The sequence below is a fragment of the Agelaius tricolor genome, unplaced genomic scaffold (assembly GCF_023055355.1).
Source record: "Agelaius tricolor isolate 1412-34295 unplaced genomic scaffold, bAgeTri1.0.p SCAF_8, whole genome shotgun sequence".
Lineage (NCBI taxonomy): Eukaryota > Metazoa > Chordata > Aves > Passeriformes > Icteridae > Agelaius > Agelaius tricolor.
Window position 1 is genome coordinate 40824784 of NW_027269268.1, and position 21224 is coordinate 40846007.

General features: G+C 38.9%; 1 protein-coding gene across 11 annotated transcripts in view; it reads left to right on the forward strand.

Annotated features, from left to right (window-relative positions):
- APBB2 (amyloid beta precursor protein binding family B member 2) overlaps positions 1-21224 on the forward strand; it is a 164377-nt gene that overhangs the window by 82579 nt on the left and 60574 nt on the right. For 7 of the 11 annotated variants that reach the window (XM_071432490.1, XM_071432493.1, XM_071432485.1 and 4 more), the window contains one exon: positions 17033-17241. In XM_071432490.1, coding sequence (XP_071288591.1) covers positions 17033-17241 — 209 coding nt within the window. The remainder of the gene's footprint in view (positions 1-17032; positions 17242-21224) is intronic. The other 4 variants (XM_071432491.1, XM_071432494.1, XM_071432496.1 and 1 more) reach the window with 1 other exon arrangement.

The window sequence follows — 21224 nt, forward strand, 5'->3', positions numbered from 1 at the left end:
TCAGTGCACTGGTTCCTTGTGTGCTGAATTCTCATGTAAGTCAAGAGCTGACTGAAGTTGAATTCAGCTTTAATTAGCAATATGGGATTGGCTGAAGTGGGGTTCTGGGTCCCTTGAGTCACCATGGTGCTGTTCAAAGTTATGGTATTGCACATATAGAAATTTCTGGATGTACAGAAACCTATAGCATGTACCACCAAGACGTGGGATAGATGGTGCTGCAGGCAGCCTTGGGTTTGTTGCTGTTGCATCAGGAGAAGGTGGGTAGATCAGAGCAGTACTGAGCACCTCCATGGGCCAGAAGAGGTGTTGTGTGATGTGACCTGGCATGCTGCAGAGACCTTGCTCTGAACTCAGTCCTCGTTTGAGAGTGGATGTCTGGTCCCTGCCTGAAGGGACATGAAGCCTTTTTAGGCAATCCCATGAAAGCACATGTATTTGCTGTTAAGACTTGATTGCTTCATTCTGAGAGCCCCTGGGTACTCAGGATTAGGCCCTAAATGTCCAATATCTGGATGCCACAGAACTCAAGATAATGACATTAAGTGGGCTCCTTGCAGTGTGTGGATCTGGTTTTGTAAACCCCAGCAGTGTGTCCTTCAGCTTGCAATGTAGGTTTGTCCATGATCTTTGATGATGAGAAATCACTGGGGAGAGAGGGAGAGGACAACTCCAAATGTAAAACATATATTTTTGCTTCCTGCTTATAGTATCTCTGAGGCATTTTAATCCATTTTTATACGGTGGTGTATTATAGGGATTGTTTTTTGACTGCTATTTATGTTGATTATTTTATATGTATATAATTTGATACACTGGAATGATTTATTATGTATTAAGACTACTTCAAGGCTTTACCTTGAAAATCATTCTCAGAATTCTTCAATGAAACTGTTCCTTAATAAAACTATTTAATCCCGAACAATAACACAATGTAACTAAATGCATTTTTCATGTTTTTAATTGCTTTTGAATTGAGATTCTGCAGAGCTCAAATTTTAAACCCTGCATCAGTTATTAACTCAGACATTGCAGGGCACTGAGAGAGGAGTAGCATTGTCATGATCCACAAGTCAGAGCTTTAACTTTGTAGAGCACATTTTTTGTTTGCATGTAACCGATAAAATACTCTAAATCAAAGGTTATGGCTTTTACTTCTTGGAAGTGGATTTTGGGCACTGCTCTGAACCTGAGAATTTTTTAGTAAGGAACAAGTGACCCCATCCCTCCTCCCCTACTCAACATGAAAGCCAAAGACACAACTTAAATTGGCCAAATTAATTTTTAAATTAGAATACATTCCCATTCAGACCTTAATTTAATTTTACTTGTACTCTGTAAGAAAGAGACAGTCAAGTTATCCTGGTCATTTTGTCTGACATGATTCTTGGCTTTGCTTAAATTATTGATTATAGCAAGGGGAGGGACTTTGCAATGAGAACAGCGCTCTCACTAATAGAAGCCTTTCACTAAATCAATTTCTACCATTCCTGCAATGCACCTTCAGAAAGTCAGAGGTTTACAGCCTTAAGAAGAATTTTGTCTTCAAAGAGTGGATCTTTGCTTTACATTTTTTTAAACTTTTCATGTTTATACAGGCAGCTGGAGAGAAAAAAAATCAACATAAAGATATTTCCGGGGGCTGATCTGCAGGATGAGGGGCTGTTCTGGTTCAAAGTTGAACTGATTAAATCTTGATTTGATTGTCATCTAAAAGCTTGTGGGCTGAAAGTACTGTTTCAAAAGCTTGTCTCCTAAGCAGAGTCAGTCAGAAAATACATCAATGTCTTGCAAGCTGGAATGAATTCAGTGAAGGATGCAGTATATGCACGCACTGCTGAAATCCGTGTATAGCCATCTCTCTTATTTTTTCTTGGCTTATTAGAAAATGCAGTCATTTATAGGGTCAACGTGTGGTGTTTTCTCTGTTATATTTACTGGCAGTTGAATGGGGGTGGCTTCTCTTCCCTCCCATCCAAAGCACCATTCCTGGTTCGACTAATTGAGTGAGTGTCTGTTTAAACACAGCAGTGTATTTTCTTATATTTGAGTTGGAGATGCTACACAGAAGGAGAATATGAAGCTGTTGGGACATGTATGTAGCAAACTTAAAGGATGCTGGTAACAGATCAGTACATGTTGAACTATACAAGAGCATCTAGTAACTGTAAGTAACAATTCTCTTTTACTTTTTCATAGCACTGGTAAACAATGTCACTTAGGCCTGGATGCTGAATACATTTTATCTGTTATAAAAAATTCTGCTCAGTGGAAGATCAGCTGGTATCTGACAGTTTAGGTTGCAGCAGTATCTTCCTGAATGCTCATTATTTCAATATTGAATTGACAAGTGATGTTTTATTCTTGTGATCCATAGAGCTTGAAGATCTTTACATAAATTTAAAATACATTAAAAACCAGACTTCTGATTTCTCCTTTACACGTGACAAATTCTTCCCCTGTATTTTTCTTGTAGTCAAAGGGAAGAAAAAAATATCTCTAAACAGTGTAATAGTGGTACCCCTAGTCATTCCCTAAAGTTCAAGGTAAAGGAACTTTTGCAATACTGAATGTGCAGTTCAGGAGTTAGAAAGATGAGACAGTTTATAGCCAGTATTGAACTGGGAGCTGTCAAAGAATGTTGAGTAATATCTTGGATATTTTTTTTGTCCTTCTTGACAGTTCTAAACAAATCAATTTGTTGAGGTAGAAAAAGGATGTCTTATTAGAAAGCTGACTCACACAAAACCTTTACACAACTTTTTCTCTTCATTACAGGGGAACTGTAATTAAACAGCACAACTGTATTTGCTCATTACAGAAACAAACTAATAATAAGAAATAGTTTGGTTTGGCTTTTGTAAAATTATTTGTAATTTAGTTCACTTTTTTCTTTTGTGGGTAAGCTAGCATTGTTGGTCACACTCCAGCTCTAGCAGAATTTCAAGATAACATTAGGTGTAAAATTACCTTATTTTTCTGTTGTGCTTAACTAAAGCAAAACAGTAAGTTTCCCTTTCTTGCCCATGGAAGCTGTCAGTGGATCAACTAAGAAACTTTGTAGTCTCCTGACTGCTTAATTTCCTTTGATTAATTGTGCTGAAACATAACCAATGCTTTTTGTAACAAAGATATCTGATAAGTAGGAAGATGATGTCAGAACAACAGGGATTTCAGGGCTAAGCTTCCACTGGTGTGGAAAAGGAAGTTTATTTCATTTTTCTTACAGGATTGATTTTTTTCCTGCTAAAATGGGTGTGTTAGGCTTTGTAAAATTATATTACCTATGTGTATTCAGTTTTAGTACAGGAAATAAGACTTTTATGCAACATCAAAATTAATGGATGATCATTAACAGAAAATTTGTTTTCTATAGTTCTCTTGATTTCATGTCACAGGTGAATTCTCTCTTTCAGAACTATACTCCAGATTCTGGTACTTTGAACATACCAAGCCTATTACCTAAGATTTTTTTTAATCCTACAATTACTTCACAGGGAAAATGCAGCTTAAAGAAGCTGCCTCAGGAACAGGGTGACAGTGGAAGTTTCCCCATTCTCTGTTCCTCCCAGTGGTTCTGGTCACATCCACTTTAAGTATCAAAAAGCTGGTCCAGAAAATAGTGGGGATGGTCCAGTGTACTCAACATTTCCCAGAGGAAATCACCTTTTTTGTGGACAGGTCTCTCTGGCTGGAGGGAGTCTGTTGTTAACCTGGGACAAGCTTCAGCTGTTCCAAGATAAAACCAAGTGAGTAGTGACTCTGCTCCATTGGTTTTCCAGGATTGATGCAGAAGGGTGGATTTTCTCTCTGCCAGAAGTAAGTGGAGATTTATCTATGTGTTCAACCAATGTTTGAGGTTCACTACTTCCAAATTTTGTTGACATCAGTGCAAAACTGTCAGACAGTATTTAAACAAAAACACAGGCAAATGTACTGATTTTAAAGTTGCACTCCCTGCAGACCACACTTAAAAAATATTGTAATAATAATTACTGGTTGTATTTTAAATATTCAAGTGTACAACTGAAGCTTTATTGTGGGTGGAGGAATAAATCTAGTATTTGCATAGAGACCTCTTTTGTTTTCCTCTGCAAAGCACCCCATCTGCAGACAGGGCAAATGGACAGATGAAGCATTGGAAGTAGAAGGGAGGGGAGGGAGTTTTCACATGTTGCTCCTTTATTAGTAATCCATTTAATTTTGCATCCTCAGTTTCATTGCACAGGAATACTTATAGATGTGATGCATTTATAAAGACTAAAATAAAGATGAATAAATTCTTCAATCTATGCCAGTAAACCAATTAAAAACAAAAGGAAAACAAACATAAATTCTTCTTGGAACTAATACACCTTGTCCCTAAATGGGAGTTTTAAAACAATGTGTATTCAAAAGCAAGAATAAATTTCAGGTCGTTGTTTATATTTTTAGGGTTATGCTTTCATTTTAATTTTGTTTTTTCATCTTTTACCTTTTTTTGAAACTTGGGTGATTCTGTGAGTTGGTGGGTTGTAATGAGAGGTTTTTTGAATATTTGTTGATTTGGGTATTTTTTTTAAGTGGACAAGCTGCAATTTCCCATTGATTCCAAGAGTTAGGGAGTTTAAAAGTTCCAGGTATCACAAGACACAAAGTCATAAAAATTTCTGTCAAAAATGCTGAAAACAAGTGTGAGTTCACAAGAGTAGTATTTCATTTCTTCAGTGTTTTAAAAGTAAACTTTTTGAAAGGAACCTTGCAGCTTGAATTCTGCAGTAATGAGCAAATCAACTACTTCATTTGCTAAAACACTAAAGCTCTTTTGGTGGGATGTGTTTTTATGACTTGCTGAGGGGTAAGGTGGTGATCAAAGCTTAAAAGAGAGAGAAAACTATTTTTTCCTTCTGGTAACATTACTGCAAAAGGGTCAGTGTAAAGGCCACCAGATTGGGTTATTTTGACTTTTGGTTTATTGTTTTACAGATGCTATGTCAGGATTGTGTGTCTGCCTGGCCACAGTTTTATCTGAGCTGATTCTATTTTCAGGTGGCAGGATTCAGTGAGAATTTGTTGTTGGTGCATAAACTGAATTTCTGGCTAGCATCTTGCTTACAGTTTGTTGCTGTCATCTCTCCTTTCTACTTAGAAAATTTTCTGGAATCCAAATAATATCAGGACAGTGAGACTGTAAACCCTGACTGACAGAAGAGCTTTTTTGAACTGTAGTAATTGTCATGTGTAAAAGCATGTAGTGTAAGCAGTGCTAATTACCTCTCCCCAGCAGTGTCTCTGCACTAATCACCAGACAGATCTGCTGTTGCTTAACTGTTCCTCAGTAGTTCAGCTATGTTCCCTTTTCCTTATTCATACAGATATTTAAGACCAACTGTTCTATTTGCCTCTAAGTAAATTTATATTTATTAAATGGTGATGCATAATTTGCTATGAAAGTAGTAAAATCTTCCTTTTCGATGCATGTTAATATAAATCGGAAGGGGACAAGTGTGGAAAAATATTAATATTCAGTCCCATAACTCCTGCATTTCTATTGTCATATGAGAATATTCTGTATCTCAGGGTAGGAAAGCACCTTTGTATTTATGAAAATAAATTTGTTGTGTATTTTCCTTCTAGGAATATAAATCTATATTTATATATAAATCCCTTAGAGGAAGCTTGGATATAATGGTTTGAGAATTCTCACATTAGATGAGGCTTTTTAATCTGGTCCAGTATAACTGCTGTGGTAACTTTGATAAAAATCCTTCAATAATGTTGTTAGTTCCACTGTTTCCAATGTAAATATATTACATATATATTTATATGTAATACAGTAAATGGAAGGCAGGGCTTTTACAAGAGTTACAGTGGTTACAGTTCCATGTTGTACATAACCAAATGACCCTATATAGCAGAGCTTAGGATCATGGAGTTCTTTATGGGTTGCTTCTCTGACAGGGGTCAGTGGCAGAAACTTATGGCTTCACTAAAACAAAAACACGGCTAGCATAAAGTGGTCCTCCCCCTATTATATCTTTTTCACTTTCAGTAATTGATAGTTTCAGGGCTTTTAGACTTGGTATGTCATTCATGTTATCTTCTTTAATTGCCCTTGATAGACTTATAATATGAATTTGTTTAATCATTTTTTTCTCATTTGTATTTCTGGCAGCCACAACATCCTGTGACCATGGGCTCCATAATCAAATTACGTGTTATATGAAAAAGTATTTCCTTTTATTATAAAATTGCCCTCCAATAATTTCATTAGATGCCTCTTGCTTTTCTCTTTTAGGAAGCAGTAAATAACAGTGAATGATGATTTCCTTTCCATCCTTGCCTTCTTCCCACCATTCATGATTTTACAGATTTTTCTGACATCCTCCCCTCCTCCCTGTCATTTATTCTCCAAGCTGGAGAGCCCTACTTTACGCAGTGTCTCTTCCTGCAGAGAGATTTTTATCTGTCTGTCGTTTCTAATTCTGCTGCATCCATTTTTATACTAGGGCACATGAAGTGCATGCACTAGTCCTGTGATAGTTCAATCCTACATTAAAACTATATACATGAAGACTTTTATCTTGATCTTGGTTCCTAAAATGGAATTTTTTCAACTGCCAGTGAGTACTAAAATGCTGCCTTCAAAAAACTTTGTGACCTTGATCCTTCCAGAATGACAAAAGATAATTAATTATCTGCTGTTGTATATCAGGATTTGAAGTAGCAGAAGAGTAACATTAAAGGAACTTGTAAGAAATTGATAAGAAAGAGGAGGTGGATGTCTTTGTCCATTGAAGAAAACGAGAAGGTGAAGGTTGTGCATTGAAAAACAGCTCTTGAAGCTTTGTGTATCTTAATCCTGTAGGATCTATCTGCAGTCTTTTGTTTTTGCTCAGCAACAAAGGTGAATAGAAATCCAGAAAGGGTACTCTTCTCATCCTACATAACTGGTTTTCCAGCTTTCTAAAACCACCTGCAGTCCTCTGGCATGTCCACAAATTAAAAGGTTTCCACCAAAGATTAGCTACTGTTTTCACCTGGGGGAAAGGATCATTCTGTTTCTTGTGCATCTCTTGTTTTACTGTTTGTGAAACATGTGATGACAATCACATACAAGTTGAATTGTAAGTCTGTGCCATTGGGCAGCTTCACTTGCTTTTAATTAGCCAGTCATATGCACTGTTTGTGATAACAAACTTCTTCGAGATTTTTGTAACACCAGAAGGTTTTCTCCACAGTGCTTCTAGAGCTCAGTTTATCATGCACTGGAGATTTTGTCTGTTGTTTTCCTGTGCTTTGGCATATTTTTGTTCTTACCAAGCAGGTGTTTGTGTTTAGGGGTATTCTATCTCACGGTTCGCTATAAAAAGAACTTCTCAAGTTGTGCTCTGGGCATATGCATCTTTAAGGGAACTTTATCCTTGTTTTCAAAGCATCCATTTTGCTAGTGGGCTTTAAATGGAAGGTGGGACTAATTGCAAGTGAAATTGTGTTGTGGTTCTGTGGAATTTTAAAATTAATCCATTCATTTTTCTCTTTCAAATGCTGTCTGGCATAGGACTCTAGTTGTGTGTTGGGTTTGTTCCTGGCTGCTGTTTGCTAACATAGACTTCCCAGGGTGATTTAGGCCACAGTTATTTTTTTCTGAATTTTCTTCTAATTCTTGCTAGTGCATTTGTCAGAGATACCATTCGTATCTCCTTGAATGCAGATTTTTAAGTCTAGCTTCAGGTACATATATGAGTCCACTCAGGGAAAAAACCAGAATTTTAGTGCTGGAGTTGCATGAAGTAGAGATAAGAAAGAAAATCCTGGTATTTCTAATCCTGGATGGATGCTTTCAAAGATGATTAACATCTTTGAGATTTCTTAATACCAGAAAGTATTTGGGCAGTATGACTAGATTTAATAGAAAATTGATATACCAATGTAGTGATGTGAAATACTAGAATAAACTGTAGGGCTAAGAGGCCCCTGTGTGCTATCAGCGTGCTTCCCTCTCCCACAGCAGGTGAAATGCAGCCAGCTCCTCTGGAGCTTCCATCTGCTGTCAGAAGCCCCCATTCAGGAAGCCTTCCTCCTGTAGATGCCATACATTGCACTTCATGGATGGCTCTGTGCATTGTGCAGGAAAATGCTTAGTTCAGCTGAAGCAAAATTACTTTGAAAAGGTTAAAGTTGTTTGGTTGCTGGCTTTCTTTTTTATAAAAAGTCTCAAAGTTTGAGGCTGGGAGGTGAAGCTTGAGTTCACTGTGTTACAAGCCCTCAGCATGGGCTGGAGCTGCCCAAGGTGCCCAGGCTTCCCCCTCAGTGTCTCTGACTGCAGGCAGGCCATGGGGCCAATGTGCTGCTTCCTAGGCTTGTGCACAACTTCACACTTATGCAGCTCTATGATTTTCACCATAATAAATTTTCCCATCCCTTCAGTACTGTAGCAACATGAAATTAATTTGCAGATGGAGAAATATTAGGTCTTTGACTTCTATGTTGGAAAAAACCAGGAGCCTTCCGTTTGCTCTCTAATGCGTGTTTCACTACAGATTCAAAGTGGCAAATGAATCCATTGTATAGATTGTTGGAAGTCACACTCCAGCTTTTACTGATAGTACTAAATAGACCAAGTTTTGCCATAGTAGAAGGAGCAGCCCATACTGCAGGATGGGGATGGAAGGGGATTCTGATGTGTAGTCACACTGGAGCACAGTGGCTGATCTCTGTGCACTGTGTGTGTTTGGCTGGGGCTTGGTGCAGGGAGCCTGCAGAGACCTGGAGCCTGGCCATGACTTCAGGGAGTTATTTAATGCATCTCAGACCTCTCCTACACCCCCCTTTGATTAGAACAGGCCTGCACTCTTCTGCCTCACAAGGTTGGTGTGAGGATAAAGCAGTCATTTTCACAGCATCCTAGAGCCTCTGCTACAGTGTGTGAGCTGAAGGATGAGCAGAGCTTGGATATGAGAGGGGAAATTACTGTTCTCTTAAACCTAGCTTTTTTTTGTGAAGTAAAACATCTAATTTCACACAGTAGATCCATTGTAATTCAGTTTTATGTTCTGTTTTCACTGAATCATTATATTCAGAAGAAGGTTTTTCTAATGTATTTGCACAGTGCTCTAAATGAAGCTATCAAGGAAAGGCAGATTTAGTCAAGCCACCAGCTGAATTGTATGTCTGTGCCACTGGGCAACTTCACTTGCTTTTAATTAGCACAAAACCACTAATGAGCACATCCCTAAAATTTCTGAGCATATCAATATATTTTATGCAGGATATTCTCCAGAGAAGTGCAGTTCTTTCTCTCCATTGACTCCTGAAGTCAGTAGGACTCATTATATTTTAGATGAAGAAAATTACCTTTGCCCAGTACCTGGCATATAATGCAAATATTTTTATGCAGTTTCTTTTCTAAAACAGACAAACAAAATGGTGACTGCTAGTCAGATTCTTTCTTCCATACTCTCTCTTACTACTTGTGTCATTCAGATTCTAGTGGCACTCACTCACATTGCCAATCCTCAATTTAAACTATTGAGGATGCAATAGAAATACAATAGAGAGGACAGAAAGCTATTCCTCAGTTCAGACAAATGGGATTAAAAGTGTGGAGTCCAACCTTGTACCATTCTTTGTACCAGGGATTAATGGCAGGTGTATTGGAGTGGTTCACATCTGTTCCTCTGTCTTTCATGGCTTGTATCCAGGTAAGAAGCACTAGCTACTAGCAGAAAGTGTAAAGGAGATGGAACCACTTGTGTCTTCAGCCTTTCAGTAAAATGGAGAGTTACAGGCTGGGAGATACTGAAATCTATCTGAAGCCTGCAAAACAAGAGTGTTAGTTGTAAGTAAAGCACTGTGGTGCAGGAGTTCCTTTGTGGAGAGTGAAGCTGTTGAGGTGACCCTACTGCCATATGCCAGACACTGGCACACCATCCCCTTCTGCTCTGCAGGAATCCTGTGTCTTGTAGTCAGAAGGACATCTGTGTTTAACTTGAATATCTTTTGTGTCAGTGTTATAGACTGAACCTTTCTGCTTTGTGTGAAAATTCCTGACTATGTTTGTTCATTGCCCAAAATTACTGGTTTTTCTGTGGGTGGTTGGACACTGGCATACCAGTTCACTTTGAGAAGACAGGAGAATCAGAACTCTTTATTTTAAGAGAGAAATACACAAATCCAGAGCTGCTACCAGTGTGATTTTCCCAGTTTTTCTACCAAATGCTTGGCTGCTGCTGTTGTGACAGATAAATTTGAAGGGAAGGAGGGCTGGACTCCATGCACGTGCACGTTTCTCTCCCTTGGTGTGCTGTGCAGGTGCCTGCTGCTCAGTGGGACAGTGTGTGCACAGGCTTTGCTCTGTCAGTCCAGCAGTCCCTTGGGTGGGGTGGTCATTTGATTCTTCCTCTTTAGACCAAACAAAACCCTGCTTCTAAAACAAGATGAAGTAGTAAATATGTTATGAACCCAGAACATGAGATCATATGCTGCAGTTCTGCTCTGTGTGGGGAAAAGCACAGGAAGAAGAGATACTATGCAAAAAAAAAAAAAAAAAATCAGAAAAGCAGATGCAGATTGCTGCTGGGCTGGTTTAGCCCTCAAAGTTGACTTGCAATACCATTTTTAGTAATTTGCTAATAATGGTAATGAAAATACTCTTGAATAGCTCTTGATGAACTATTTGCTGCTCAGAGTCCTTTGAGGTGACGAGGCCCTTTGGGTCACAATCACACAATGCATGATCACAGTGGATTTAGACCAATTTAGAGGTATACAGTCTGCCGTGTTTTGGACTACTCTTTAAGTAAAACTTTTGCCATCTAGTGGAAGGAATAGAGAACTAGAAACTCAGTTAAACTGGTTGTATTCTTTACTGAGAGGGGGAGAGCACTGGAACAGGCTGCCCAGAGAGGTTGTGGAGTCTGCTTCTCTGGAGATATTCTAAACCCACCTGGATGCAACCCTGCGTAACCTGCTCTAGGTGTACCTGCTTTAGCAGGGGGATTGGACAAGATGATCTCCAGAAGGCTCTTCCAACCCCAAGCATTCTGTAATTCTGTGATATGCAAAGGTATTTATAAGCAGTAGATCACTCACTGGAGCAGTAGCAAATTATTCTGACTGCTTTGAAAATTAGTTGGTAGAAATCTTCTAAGGTATTGGTGCACTTTGTTCAGACACTCTCTCATTTAAGCACCAAGTTGGTGGAAAGGGCATTCATTTATATGCTGCCCTCACTTGTTTGGGACTCTTTTTCATTCCACCCCAGATGGTACCTGCTTATTTTTTTCTGGATCTTAGGTTGGGCAATATGCTTTGAATTCTGTCATGTCTTGTTTCCTCCCACCAGTGAGATAGGGAAGAGAGCTGGAAGAGCAAAAATGAGAAGAAGTCATGACTGATGGTAAAGAAAGCTTAGTAAGTGAAGAAAGAAATAATCATCTATAAAAAGTGATGCAAACACTAGCACTAGCAGGCCAATGCCTAGCCTGTCTGCTTGAGGCTGAGAACAGAGATGATCTTGGGCCTATGCAAGCACTGCTTAGCATTAACTAAACCACTGGTATGTTTCCAGCACTTGTTTTGGTTACAAATAAAATGTGCAGTACATTACAGGCTGCTAAGAAAAAAATTAGACCAATTCCATCCAGACCCAGCAGATCATCTTAGTTGCCTAGCTCTCCTAATGTCCATCAGCACCCTAATCAAGAGATTGATCTCTTGTCACGCAGTAACATTTGTGGAAGAGCCATAGGATGTGTCTCCAGTACAGCCCTTTTCAGGTAGCACTTCATCAGCTTTTGCAGAAGCTGACATGATCCTTCCTACATGTCTATAATTTCATGTTTTCACCACTGCTTCACCTGGCTAAACAGCCACCCTCCTCCAGCTGGGACAGAGGCTGACTTCTTCCTGGTCCATCTGTTGCCACAAAAGTTCCCTTGACACAGCAATTCAGGTCACCTCCAAGTCTTCCTTCCTTACTTTACCAGACTCTGCTTGTTTTGTTGATAGATGTTTTTGGTTGGTGAACAGGCTAGTCCTCTTGTGTTTACCTATTTTTTGCCCATTTTCCAGGAAGGAACATATAGACCTTTCCTCACAGTCTTACTGCAATACTTTTTCCTGCTGCTGCTGATGTACATATCAACTCCTGTAAACACTAGCTGTGGTGCTGGCTTCTCACAGCTTCACCTCTACCCCTCAGACTCTATTGCCCCTGAGCAGACAACTTGGAGATCCCCAGAATTCCCCCATTTAAGCAGGACAGCTAGTATCATCCATCACCCTCATCCATGGCTGTTATCAACAGTTCTTCACAGCCCCTCTGCTGAAGTCACTTGCCTGTGTTTTCTTTGGTAGTGGTGCTAGTATTGTGGTCCTTAAATCAGCAGGTTGGGCTCTGGTCATTGAAAGGGAAAATAAGCCAAGACAGGAAACAAGTGGGTTTAGTTGTGGTCTCTGGATTTTTTTCCTGAATGTTGATATATCTGCTTTCCTCTCCTTTCCTTTAGATTTGTCATCTCTGCTTGAATGCTTCTGCTTGTAGTAACTCATTTATACAGCCAGACAAAGATTGCATCTCATGAAAAAGAAAAATAGTACAGGCACTTCATCCCGAACTTCCTTAGGATTTTTACAAAGTCAGTCTTTTCTGATTGTGGTTGATTTTACAATTGATCAAAACAGCAAATCATTTTGGCACAGATAGAGTTTGGTTACATGTATGCCTGTAAATCCCACGTTTCAGCATGTTTTCCTGGAAAGTGTTAGAGAATCTTCCTCTCCCCAAGTGCATGTGACTGGTGGCTGGTTCAACAATTCGGCAAGGAGGATGACAGGGTTGCCATGACAACCAGTTACATGCTGTGAGCAGAGATGGTGACAAATGACCAGCTTCTGGCTGGTTATCACTCCTCATTGAGAAACGTTCCCCAAATTAGGCAGACATGTCTGATTCATGGTTATTTGACCTGTTGACTTGTATTTGTGCTGCATTTGTTGCTGAGATAGCATTCATGCTTCTTGCAGTGGTGCTTAGGTGAGGCTGCCTGCTGGCCATCATTGGTGTGAATCATCTAAGTAGGTGAAGCTGTTGATTTTGCTGTAGTGCATAAAAAGTGAGAAGTTATCTTTGGAGACTTCTGTTCATTAAAACCAAACAATTTAAACTTGCACATTGAACCCACTGCAGGAAATAGATGGGATAAAAATGTACATGACCTATGTTCTTTCTATTGTGCAATTGAATGGAGAGTGCTCCTTGAATTTCACTTGCCCTCTGTCATTAATACAAAGTCTCCTTCTCCCTTCAGTGCCTGACTTGATCATCTCTGTGTGTATGGGGTGGGGGGAATATGCTTCCCTTAGGATGAAATCCTGGATCTGCTGAAGTCATTGGCATCTCTTCAAAAAGACTGAGTTTCTGTGGCCTTCTTTTCCTTTAGTTTTGGTTTTATTTAGATGCAGAACACTGAAGTAAAACATTTTCATTTCAAGATTTTGGTACTTCAGAAAAAACCCACAATACTTTCTCCCACCTCTTTCCTTTTATTAAAACCTTTTTATCCTCCTGTCTTCCCAGTTCCTTTTTGTGCTTCCCCTTGTTTGCCTAGAGGGACAGGATCTGTAATACACATGTGGTATGGTGGGCCAGCTCTTGGTCATGCTTCAGCCCAGCTGTGCGGACAGACATCAGATATGAAGCTAGTGATTTCCCACTGGTGGCCAAACACTAGGACAACATGTTGGATGCTGTTGCTGGCCCATTCTATGCAATTTTTGACATAGAAAGCTTTGATGCTTATTAGATCTCATTTTACAAACAAAGTGCTTTTCAGTTTGAATTCTTCATTTATATTGCGCATCCACTGCTGGAAGGTGAGCAGTGGGAGGGCCAGAGATTCAGAAGTGACTTTACAGGTTTATTATTGACCAGATTATTTTTTTTCCATTTGGAAAACACTGAAAGTGTTCCTATTTATACCAACATGCTTCCAGCCTGGACAATGAACACTCCTTTTCAGTTAATTTTTTTACTGTGGAATTAAAAACTGGCAATCAGTCTCAATCAAATCTGGTGTTGGGATGGTGTCCCTTTTCTTCAGAGGATCTTAACAGAAGAAAAATTGTTTCAAAATCATCATAAGAATTGAGGCAGCTAAGCTAGAAATACAAAACAAAAAAGAGATATCTCATCTTCATCTCTGTACTGTGTGGGTATTTTATTACTTAAGCTATTTAGATAGTGTAGATCAAGTGTTTGCCAGTATTGTTGAGCCTTGCAGACAAGCAGTCTCACTTGGGCATTCTGATCTCATGCAGTGAAATAAGCCCTCTTTAAGCTAGAAAGACTGACTGAAAGGCTCGTGCTTCCACCAACTCCAGCAGAGCTGCATTTGCATTAGCCAGAGGCTGTGCACTCACATCTGCTGCATTGCTTCCAAGGAGACAAAGTGAGATCCTTCTGTTGAAACAAATCCCTGGAAAAGCAAAGCATGTGTCCTTTGAATGATGCAATGATACCTCTCAGATTTCACTGAATATATTTTCTGTCATAGTATGACTCTACTTTGCTGCTGTCTCCCAATTTTCAAAAAATGTGGTTTTAGCATGTGAAATAACAGTTAAAATTGTCCTGTGGCATAGGAGCTATTACTGTTCTGCACCTCCCAGGAACAGAACTTGCAGCACTCTGGTAACTCTGTACAGCATTTTTACAGTCTCTCTTTTGAAGTCATGTATGCTGCCAAACTCAATCCCTTTGGGGCTGCAGTTCCTCTTACTCAAGAGTCCTCTTTTTGTCCATAAATTAGTGCCCTAGCCATGCTGATTGGTGGGATTTGTTTTCACCTGAAGAAGAGATGCATGTGCAAAATACAGGCGTGTTTTTCTAAGTACAACTCCTAGTTCAATACAAAATTTATTTTGTTAGACATGTTGCCTTACTTAAGAGTATTTTCTTCAGGGAGGAAGTTTGCTTGGCCTTCAGTAAACCAAGTTCCCTCATGCACAAGGACCTAAGTAGAGAGGCACCAACTCTGTCCCCACACCTTGCTTATCGTCACCACCAAGTTCTCTTGGAAGTGGAGATGACACCCAGCTGCTGTGCAATGAAAATCACATGTTTTAAAATGTCATGCCATTAAATGGGGTCTTTCAAATTCAGATGGAAATTATTTTGCTACCTGTAATTCCACATTCAAGCAGAGTAAAGCCACTGAGGTCCTGATATCCTGTAGCAGGCCTCTGATGCCTCAAGCACATTTGTCTGTCTTGTTAGATCTTGCATGTTGATGCTTACTTTATTGTCTTTCTTTGTGCTGGTATCTCTAGTGACACTGCATTACCTTTGCCCTGCACACTGAGTGCTTCCATCTGTTAGAACAGGCAGTGCACTAGGGAGGCTCTCCAGGTCATGCTGGTAGAAACCTCAGCCTGTGGAAAGGTTATCCCAGCAGTCTGCCATTCTGCAGCATGGGCTCAGACACACATAGGTTTGGTTTGGGTTTTTTTCAAGCAGGTTTGCATAGCAAAGATGAGGCTGGTATTTCAGAATGAACACATGCCCTCTGGTGCTGTTCTGTTCAGCCATGTTCATCAGATGGTCTGAGGCCAGTCCCTTTGCCTGAGGAGCACCTGCACACAGACATAAATCAGTCATTTGGTGTGGGAAATGTGGCTCTATGGAAGTCCTGAGCTATGTTAATTGAAAATTACTCTAATTCCTGTTTTATTTTTCAACATATGAAAACATTATTTTTGTTTTAGTATTTAGTATTTATTATTTAGTATTTATTTTTGCTAATGGATACATTTTCAAAATAAATTAGTATTATTCAGCTAAGTGCTATTTTCTTATCCCAGATATTTTACGTTATTTCCTTCCAACTGTGTGTTCACATATGAGGTAATTTATTGTCTTGCAACTAATTGTTGCAGACATATTCTTTGTTTCAGTCACTGGGTTAAAAATTTTATTTCTGCTGTGAGTTTTGTCTGCTTTTACTTTAAAGTAATTCCTTTTTAGGTCTTTCTGGTGCTGCATGTCATTGCACAATAAATAACAGTATGTTGGTTCCTCTGGGTCTTTGGTTGATTAGTTTGAAATTAGCAGTTTAATGCAACCATAGCTTAACACTTTGCTGCCTGTATGTTTGAGTAGCTGTGTATACATCCATAGATATGCATAGCAAGGACAGAAGCTGTGCCTAAACTTTAAACTTAAACTGGACTTGCAGATGTTGCACACATGCCTCATTGTGATGTTTAGATATTTGATCACATTACTTCTTGCATGATGTGGCCCAAATTGTGGAAAGTGTTTTGCGTTTATTTGCCATTTATGTGGTTGAGAAGAGCGCAGTCAATTTATTCAGTTGGGAAACAAAAGCAGGCAAGGCTGAAGATGAAGAGGCTTTAAAACATGTAAGACCTTAGAGTCAGGAATTACATGCTGAATGCCATAGAGACCACAACAGGAGACATTTAAAAGCGAATGTTTAGAATTCTTGTGAACTTCTGGAACTGATTATGGTAATGTTGCTGATTTCGGGTTTGGGTCGTAGGTGAGGTTTTTTATTACATTTGAGTGTAATGGTATCATCTAGCATTTCTTCTGCAGAACTTGCTCAGATTAGTCCTCAAATGGTAAATTAGTAATTTAAGAACTTTTAAAGTGGCTATGGGGGAGAAAGAGTCTGGTTTGTACCTTGGAGTGTAAGAGTTATTTCAAGTTATCATGACATTTGTGTGTCTGTGTGTATATACATAAATTTGGATAGCAGAAATGAGAGACACTCAGGAAAAAAGCAGCCATAATAAAATATCTAGTAAAAGGCTTGAAGGATAGACTAAAAAGGAACTTTTAATTCCAAAAAGAGATTAAAAGCAGCAGTATAACAAGAGGTTATTAATCTATCATGTTACATTGAGTCTCCATAATTTGATATGTTTTTCTGGTATTCATTTGCCCAGGAACTGTAAAACAGCACTACCAGGTATGCAGACCCATGTTTGTGTCTTTGTGTGATTTTTTTTCTTTTCCTGTTCTCAGCAGATATATGGAGTGATCATTCATTTCAGACAGACCCAGACTTACCACCTGGTTGGAAAAAAATAAATGACATTGCTGGGATCTACTACTGGCACATACCAACAGGAACAACTCAATGGCAGCGTCCAGTGTCCATCCCAACAGATCTCCAGGGCTCACGGAAAGGATCGCTTGGTTCCATTACTCCATCTCCTACTCCAGAAACTGAGGTAACCTGCTGTGTCTTCTTGTGGGCTACATACTGTAAGGAAAATTGAAATAACCTTTTGAACTTGCAGCCTTAGCTGATAGCTAAGCTGGCCTGATAATGTCTCAAAGTGTAGCTACTTGTTGATAATACCTCATAAGTATCTATTCTCTATATTCATTTTATAATGGTGGTGCCTGATAAAACACCCTAAATTTTAGATGTGTAGGATGAAATCAGACATGTCTCTGATAAACTGGACAGGCAGTGCCTGATGAGTGTGAAACTTTGGCAGTTCTGAAGCATTGCTGCATTGTAGGGATACAGGATACATACAATTTTTGCAAATGACAGAAGACTTTTGGCTGGACCCTTTGTTTGCATCTTCTTTTTGGCTCTTTTGGCAGGAGTATCACAAAAGACATATCAGTCTTCATTTGAGACACTAGTTCCTTTGCAGGGTAGTTTCTATTGAATAAACATGAAGTGTTCTCAGGTGTAAGTCTCTGTACATCCTGCCAGTACCAAATATCTATCAGGCTTTAACTAGAAACAGAGAGATACACTCTGCCCTCCACATGTGCTGAAAGAGCAGTATCTGGTACTGTCTTGAAAAATAATGCTTTCAGGCACAATCCAAGGGTTTGTTTGGTGTCATGTAAGTAGAAAAATAAAATTAATTCTCATAAAGAAGAGTATGCTTCAAAAAACACAATCACTTTCTTTGAGTATGCTGGGAAGACTTCTATGGAATTAAATGCTAATGTAAGATAATGTTAGTTTTAAATTATTTTTATATGGAATTTTCAGAAAAATGTCCTCAGCTCTGTCAAGGGAAGTCTTTGTACTGGCTCTGAGTTTTGGATCAGGCAATCCCTAGGGGTTTGGTTTTTTGGTTTTTAATTCTTTTAGAGAGAACATTTTTTTTTATTTTGTTCATATATCCATCAAACTAAGTTGCATGGACGTTAAGAGGAATTAAGGACATTCAAGTATGCATTACCATCTTGACCCTAAAACTTTTATCTTGTATAGCCTTAAATACATACAGTCTTGTTCATTATTTTAGAAAGGTTGTTCTCACATGTTCATAAATGCTACTCATAAGGTCTGCAGACTTGAACACATTTCATTATTGTGCACCAGGCATGCTGGAAATAATTTCTGAGAGGATTCATGGAGAAAGAACTGTGACTGTTACAATTCTGGTAGAAAACAAGGAAAAAACCTCAGAAATGCTGAATGCAAAGGGCTGCACAAGCTTCTAGTATAAATTCCTGTCATGTACATGTGAAGAATATAACTTTACTGTTATTATTTTTCTAACTCTAGAAAGTAGAAAATGGGACCTTAATTAGTAAATTATAGATGATTTTCACAAAAACCCAGAAATCAGTATGGTTGGTAAACTGCAGAGGAGAAAAAAAAGTATTTTCATTTGAAGTAGTTTTCTACTTCTGTTAAAAGTGTCTTTACAATTAAAATTTCAGACCTACTGGTAATGTATTACATGTATTTTTAACCTTTCATGATTGTTTGCTTTAAATGAAATACAGTTTGTGATTATGAATAATAATCATTAATTCTCACCAGCATCACCAGTGTATAAAATGTGTGAATTATAATAACATAGATTTTAATACAGTATAGATGTATTAAGTAAGACATACACATGTAGTAGGCTCACCTAAGTTTTGATATGGCAGTTCTAATTGAGTGAGGAATTTGTTCCAGCAAAGACTTATGCATAGACAGTTCTATGGCAGCAACAAGATCATGTACTGTGCTGTAAAAGGTGATACAGAAATAAGCACATCCCCAAAATTCGTATTAGTGTGATATCATGTAGTTATTTTATTTGTAGATATAGGCAAATGCGTTTGCTTTTTGTCAGTTTCTGCATTCATTGATCAGCATCTTAGGGTTGTTGAAGCAGTACTGGCTTTTTGACTCAGTGATCATTAAGATAGCATTCCAATCCAGTACCAGCAGTCTTGGAGTATGGGAACTCAAAACAAGAGCATGAATTTGGCCCAGGATTTTGTCCACTTCCAAATACTGAAACAGCTACAGAGGCTTCAGGCATGGCTGGAGTTATAGTGGGAACTACTAGAAGAAGTCCTGCATTTCTTGAAACCACAGATGCCAAGCTTTACTAAAAGGAAGTAGAGGAAGAATCCTTTGTGATTCAGCTGGTTCTGAACAGAACCCCAGTGCAGAGCAATAAGAGAGAAATAAGTCATAGTGTGTGTTTGAGATAGGAGTAATGAAATAATTTGACAGTGTCAGCTATCATGAATTTTTGGGTTTTAGTCTCTCTGCAGTTGGTACATGCCAGCACTGTGTCATCTCCAAGTCACTGGCAGGCAATATTTGTTTCAATTCCTGCTCCCTGCACTGCTGCATACCCAAGTGGTCCTCCTTTCCCTCCCTGGGAAGGAACAATGCAGGTGTCTGTGATAAGGTCAATCTGACATTTCACAGAAGATTGGGAATTCAGTCTAGGCTGGGGGCTCCCAAATGCCTCTCTCCCAGAACTACCACTGACAGAATCACTTGTGGTGGAGAGCTTCCACCTCCCAGCTGGACCCATGTGTGAGCTGTGTGCTGCTGCTTGCCTCATTGCTGCTGGAAGCCTGTGCTTCAAGGGAATGTGTTTAGCTCATTCCCCCATGCTGCATTTGTATTGCTTCATTCTGAAAAGGTTTTAGGCAGATAAAAAAGTATAATCTAGGACTGAGGACTGGCATGGGAGGTATTTGATATCTGAACCAATTGGCTTCTGTGAGTCCATTAAAATACCTTATCTAAGTTACATTTGTCTGTAAAGCATCGCGTGCCAGTCTTGAAATGAGTTTATTTGGGCTCTTTCAGGTTATGAGTTTGTCAAACAAACATTTAGAAACACCATTTTCCCCACCCCCCCGAGTAACACCTTTTTACCCTTTGTCTTGTTTCCTCCTTTTTTTCCTTAATTTTATTTTGTGTCACTGTCTCTTAAATAATGTAATATACAGAAGCTTTGCTTCATTTGGTAGAATGTGGCTCACAGCTGAGGGCAGTCAACAAAGAGCAGATCAATTCAGCCATTTTTATGTTGTAGCTTACTTTGGATATTTAGCATAAAGAAAAACAGTTATTACTGTTGAACAGAGAATTTTAAAGAAACGGCAGGGAGGAATGATGCTGTTGTGCATAGAAATGGAAAAATGTTTTAAGAAGGAAAATAATGTGAAAATGTCTTACTTTTACATGAAGTGCAAGGCAATTTTTCTTTCACAAGATAATCAGTAAATTTCAATCCAAAGCAATTATGGGTTAAGCATTATGCAGAAATCCTGCTGATTTAACAAAAATGCTAATAAATGCTAAATATGAATAACCTGTAACATTCCTTCCCTTCCTCCCCCTCAAAAGCATGAGAATGTATTTTGGTTTTGCACAGCTGCTGAAATTTGACTTCATTTTAGATCTCTCTTTTCTCTTGTGCGTTGTCAAATTACTTCCTTTTTGAATCCTTGTCTTCTGTAACATTCTTTTCCAAATTTTAGAAATTTTGCTGCCTCTTTCCCATTTCCTGTGCAGAGAAAAAGCTGTTGTGTTTAAGTTTCAATAAGAGCTTCTTTGAGATCATAGGAGAATTTGGTGATAGTAGTTGTGTCTTCTTATAGCCTAACTCATCGCAGGTCTTGAACACCTCTAGAGGTTCTTCTGTAGGTAACATAACCACCAGCAGCTGGTAATTAAAGAGAGGGGGCTTGGGATGAAAAGGTAAAAACTCAATTAATTCAAAGGCACATTAGGAAAGGATTATTCCTGGGAGTTGTTTCTCACAAAATAATTCCTCCAGTGGGGATATACTGAGAATGCTTCTGTGGTGAGAAGTCCACCCTGCAGGTGAATACTTTGGGCCATATTAGTGGGTACCACTTCACCTTGGGGCTGAGCTGGACAGCCCAGCAGAGCTCATCTTAGAAGGGGATTTAATTTCAGGATTTCTTGATT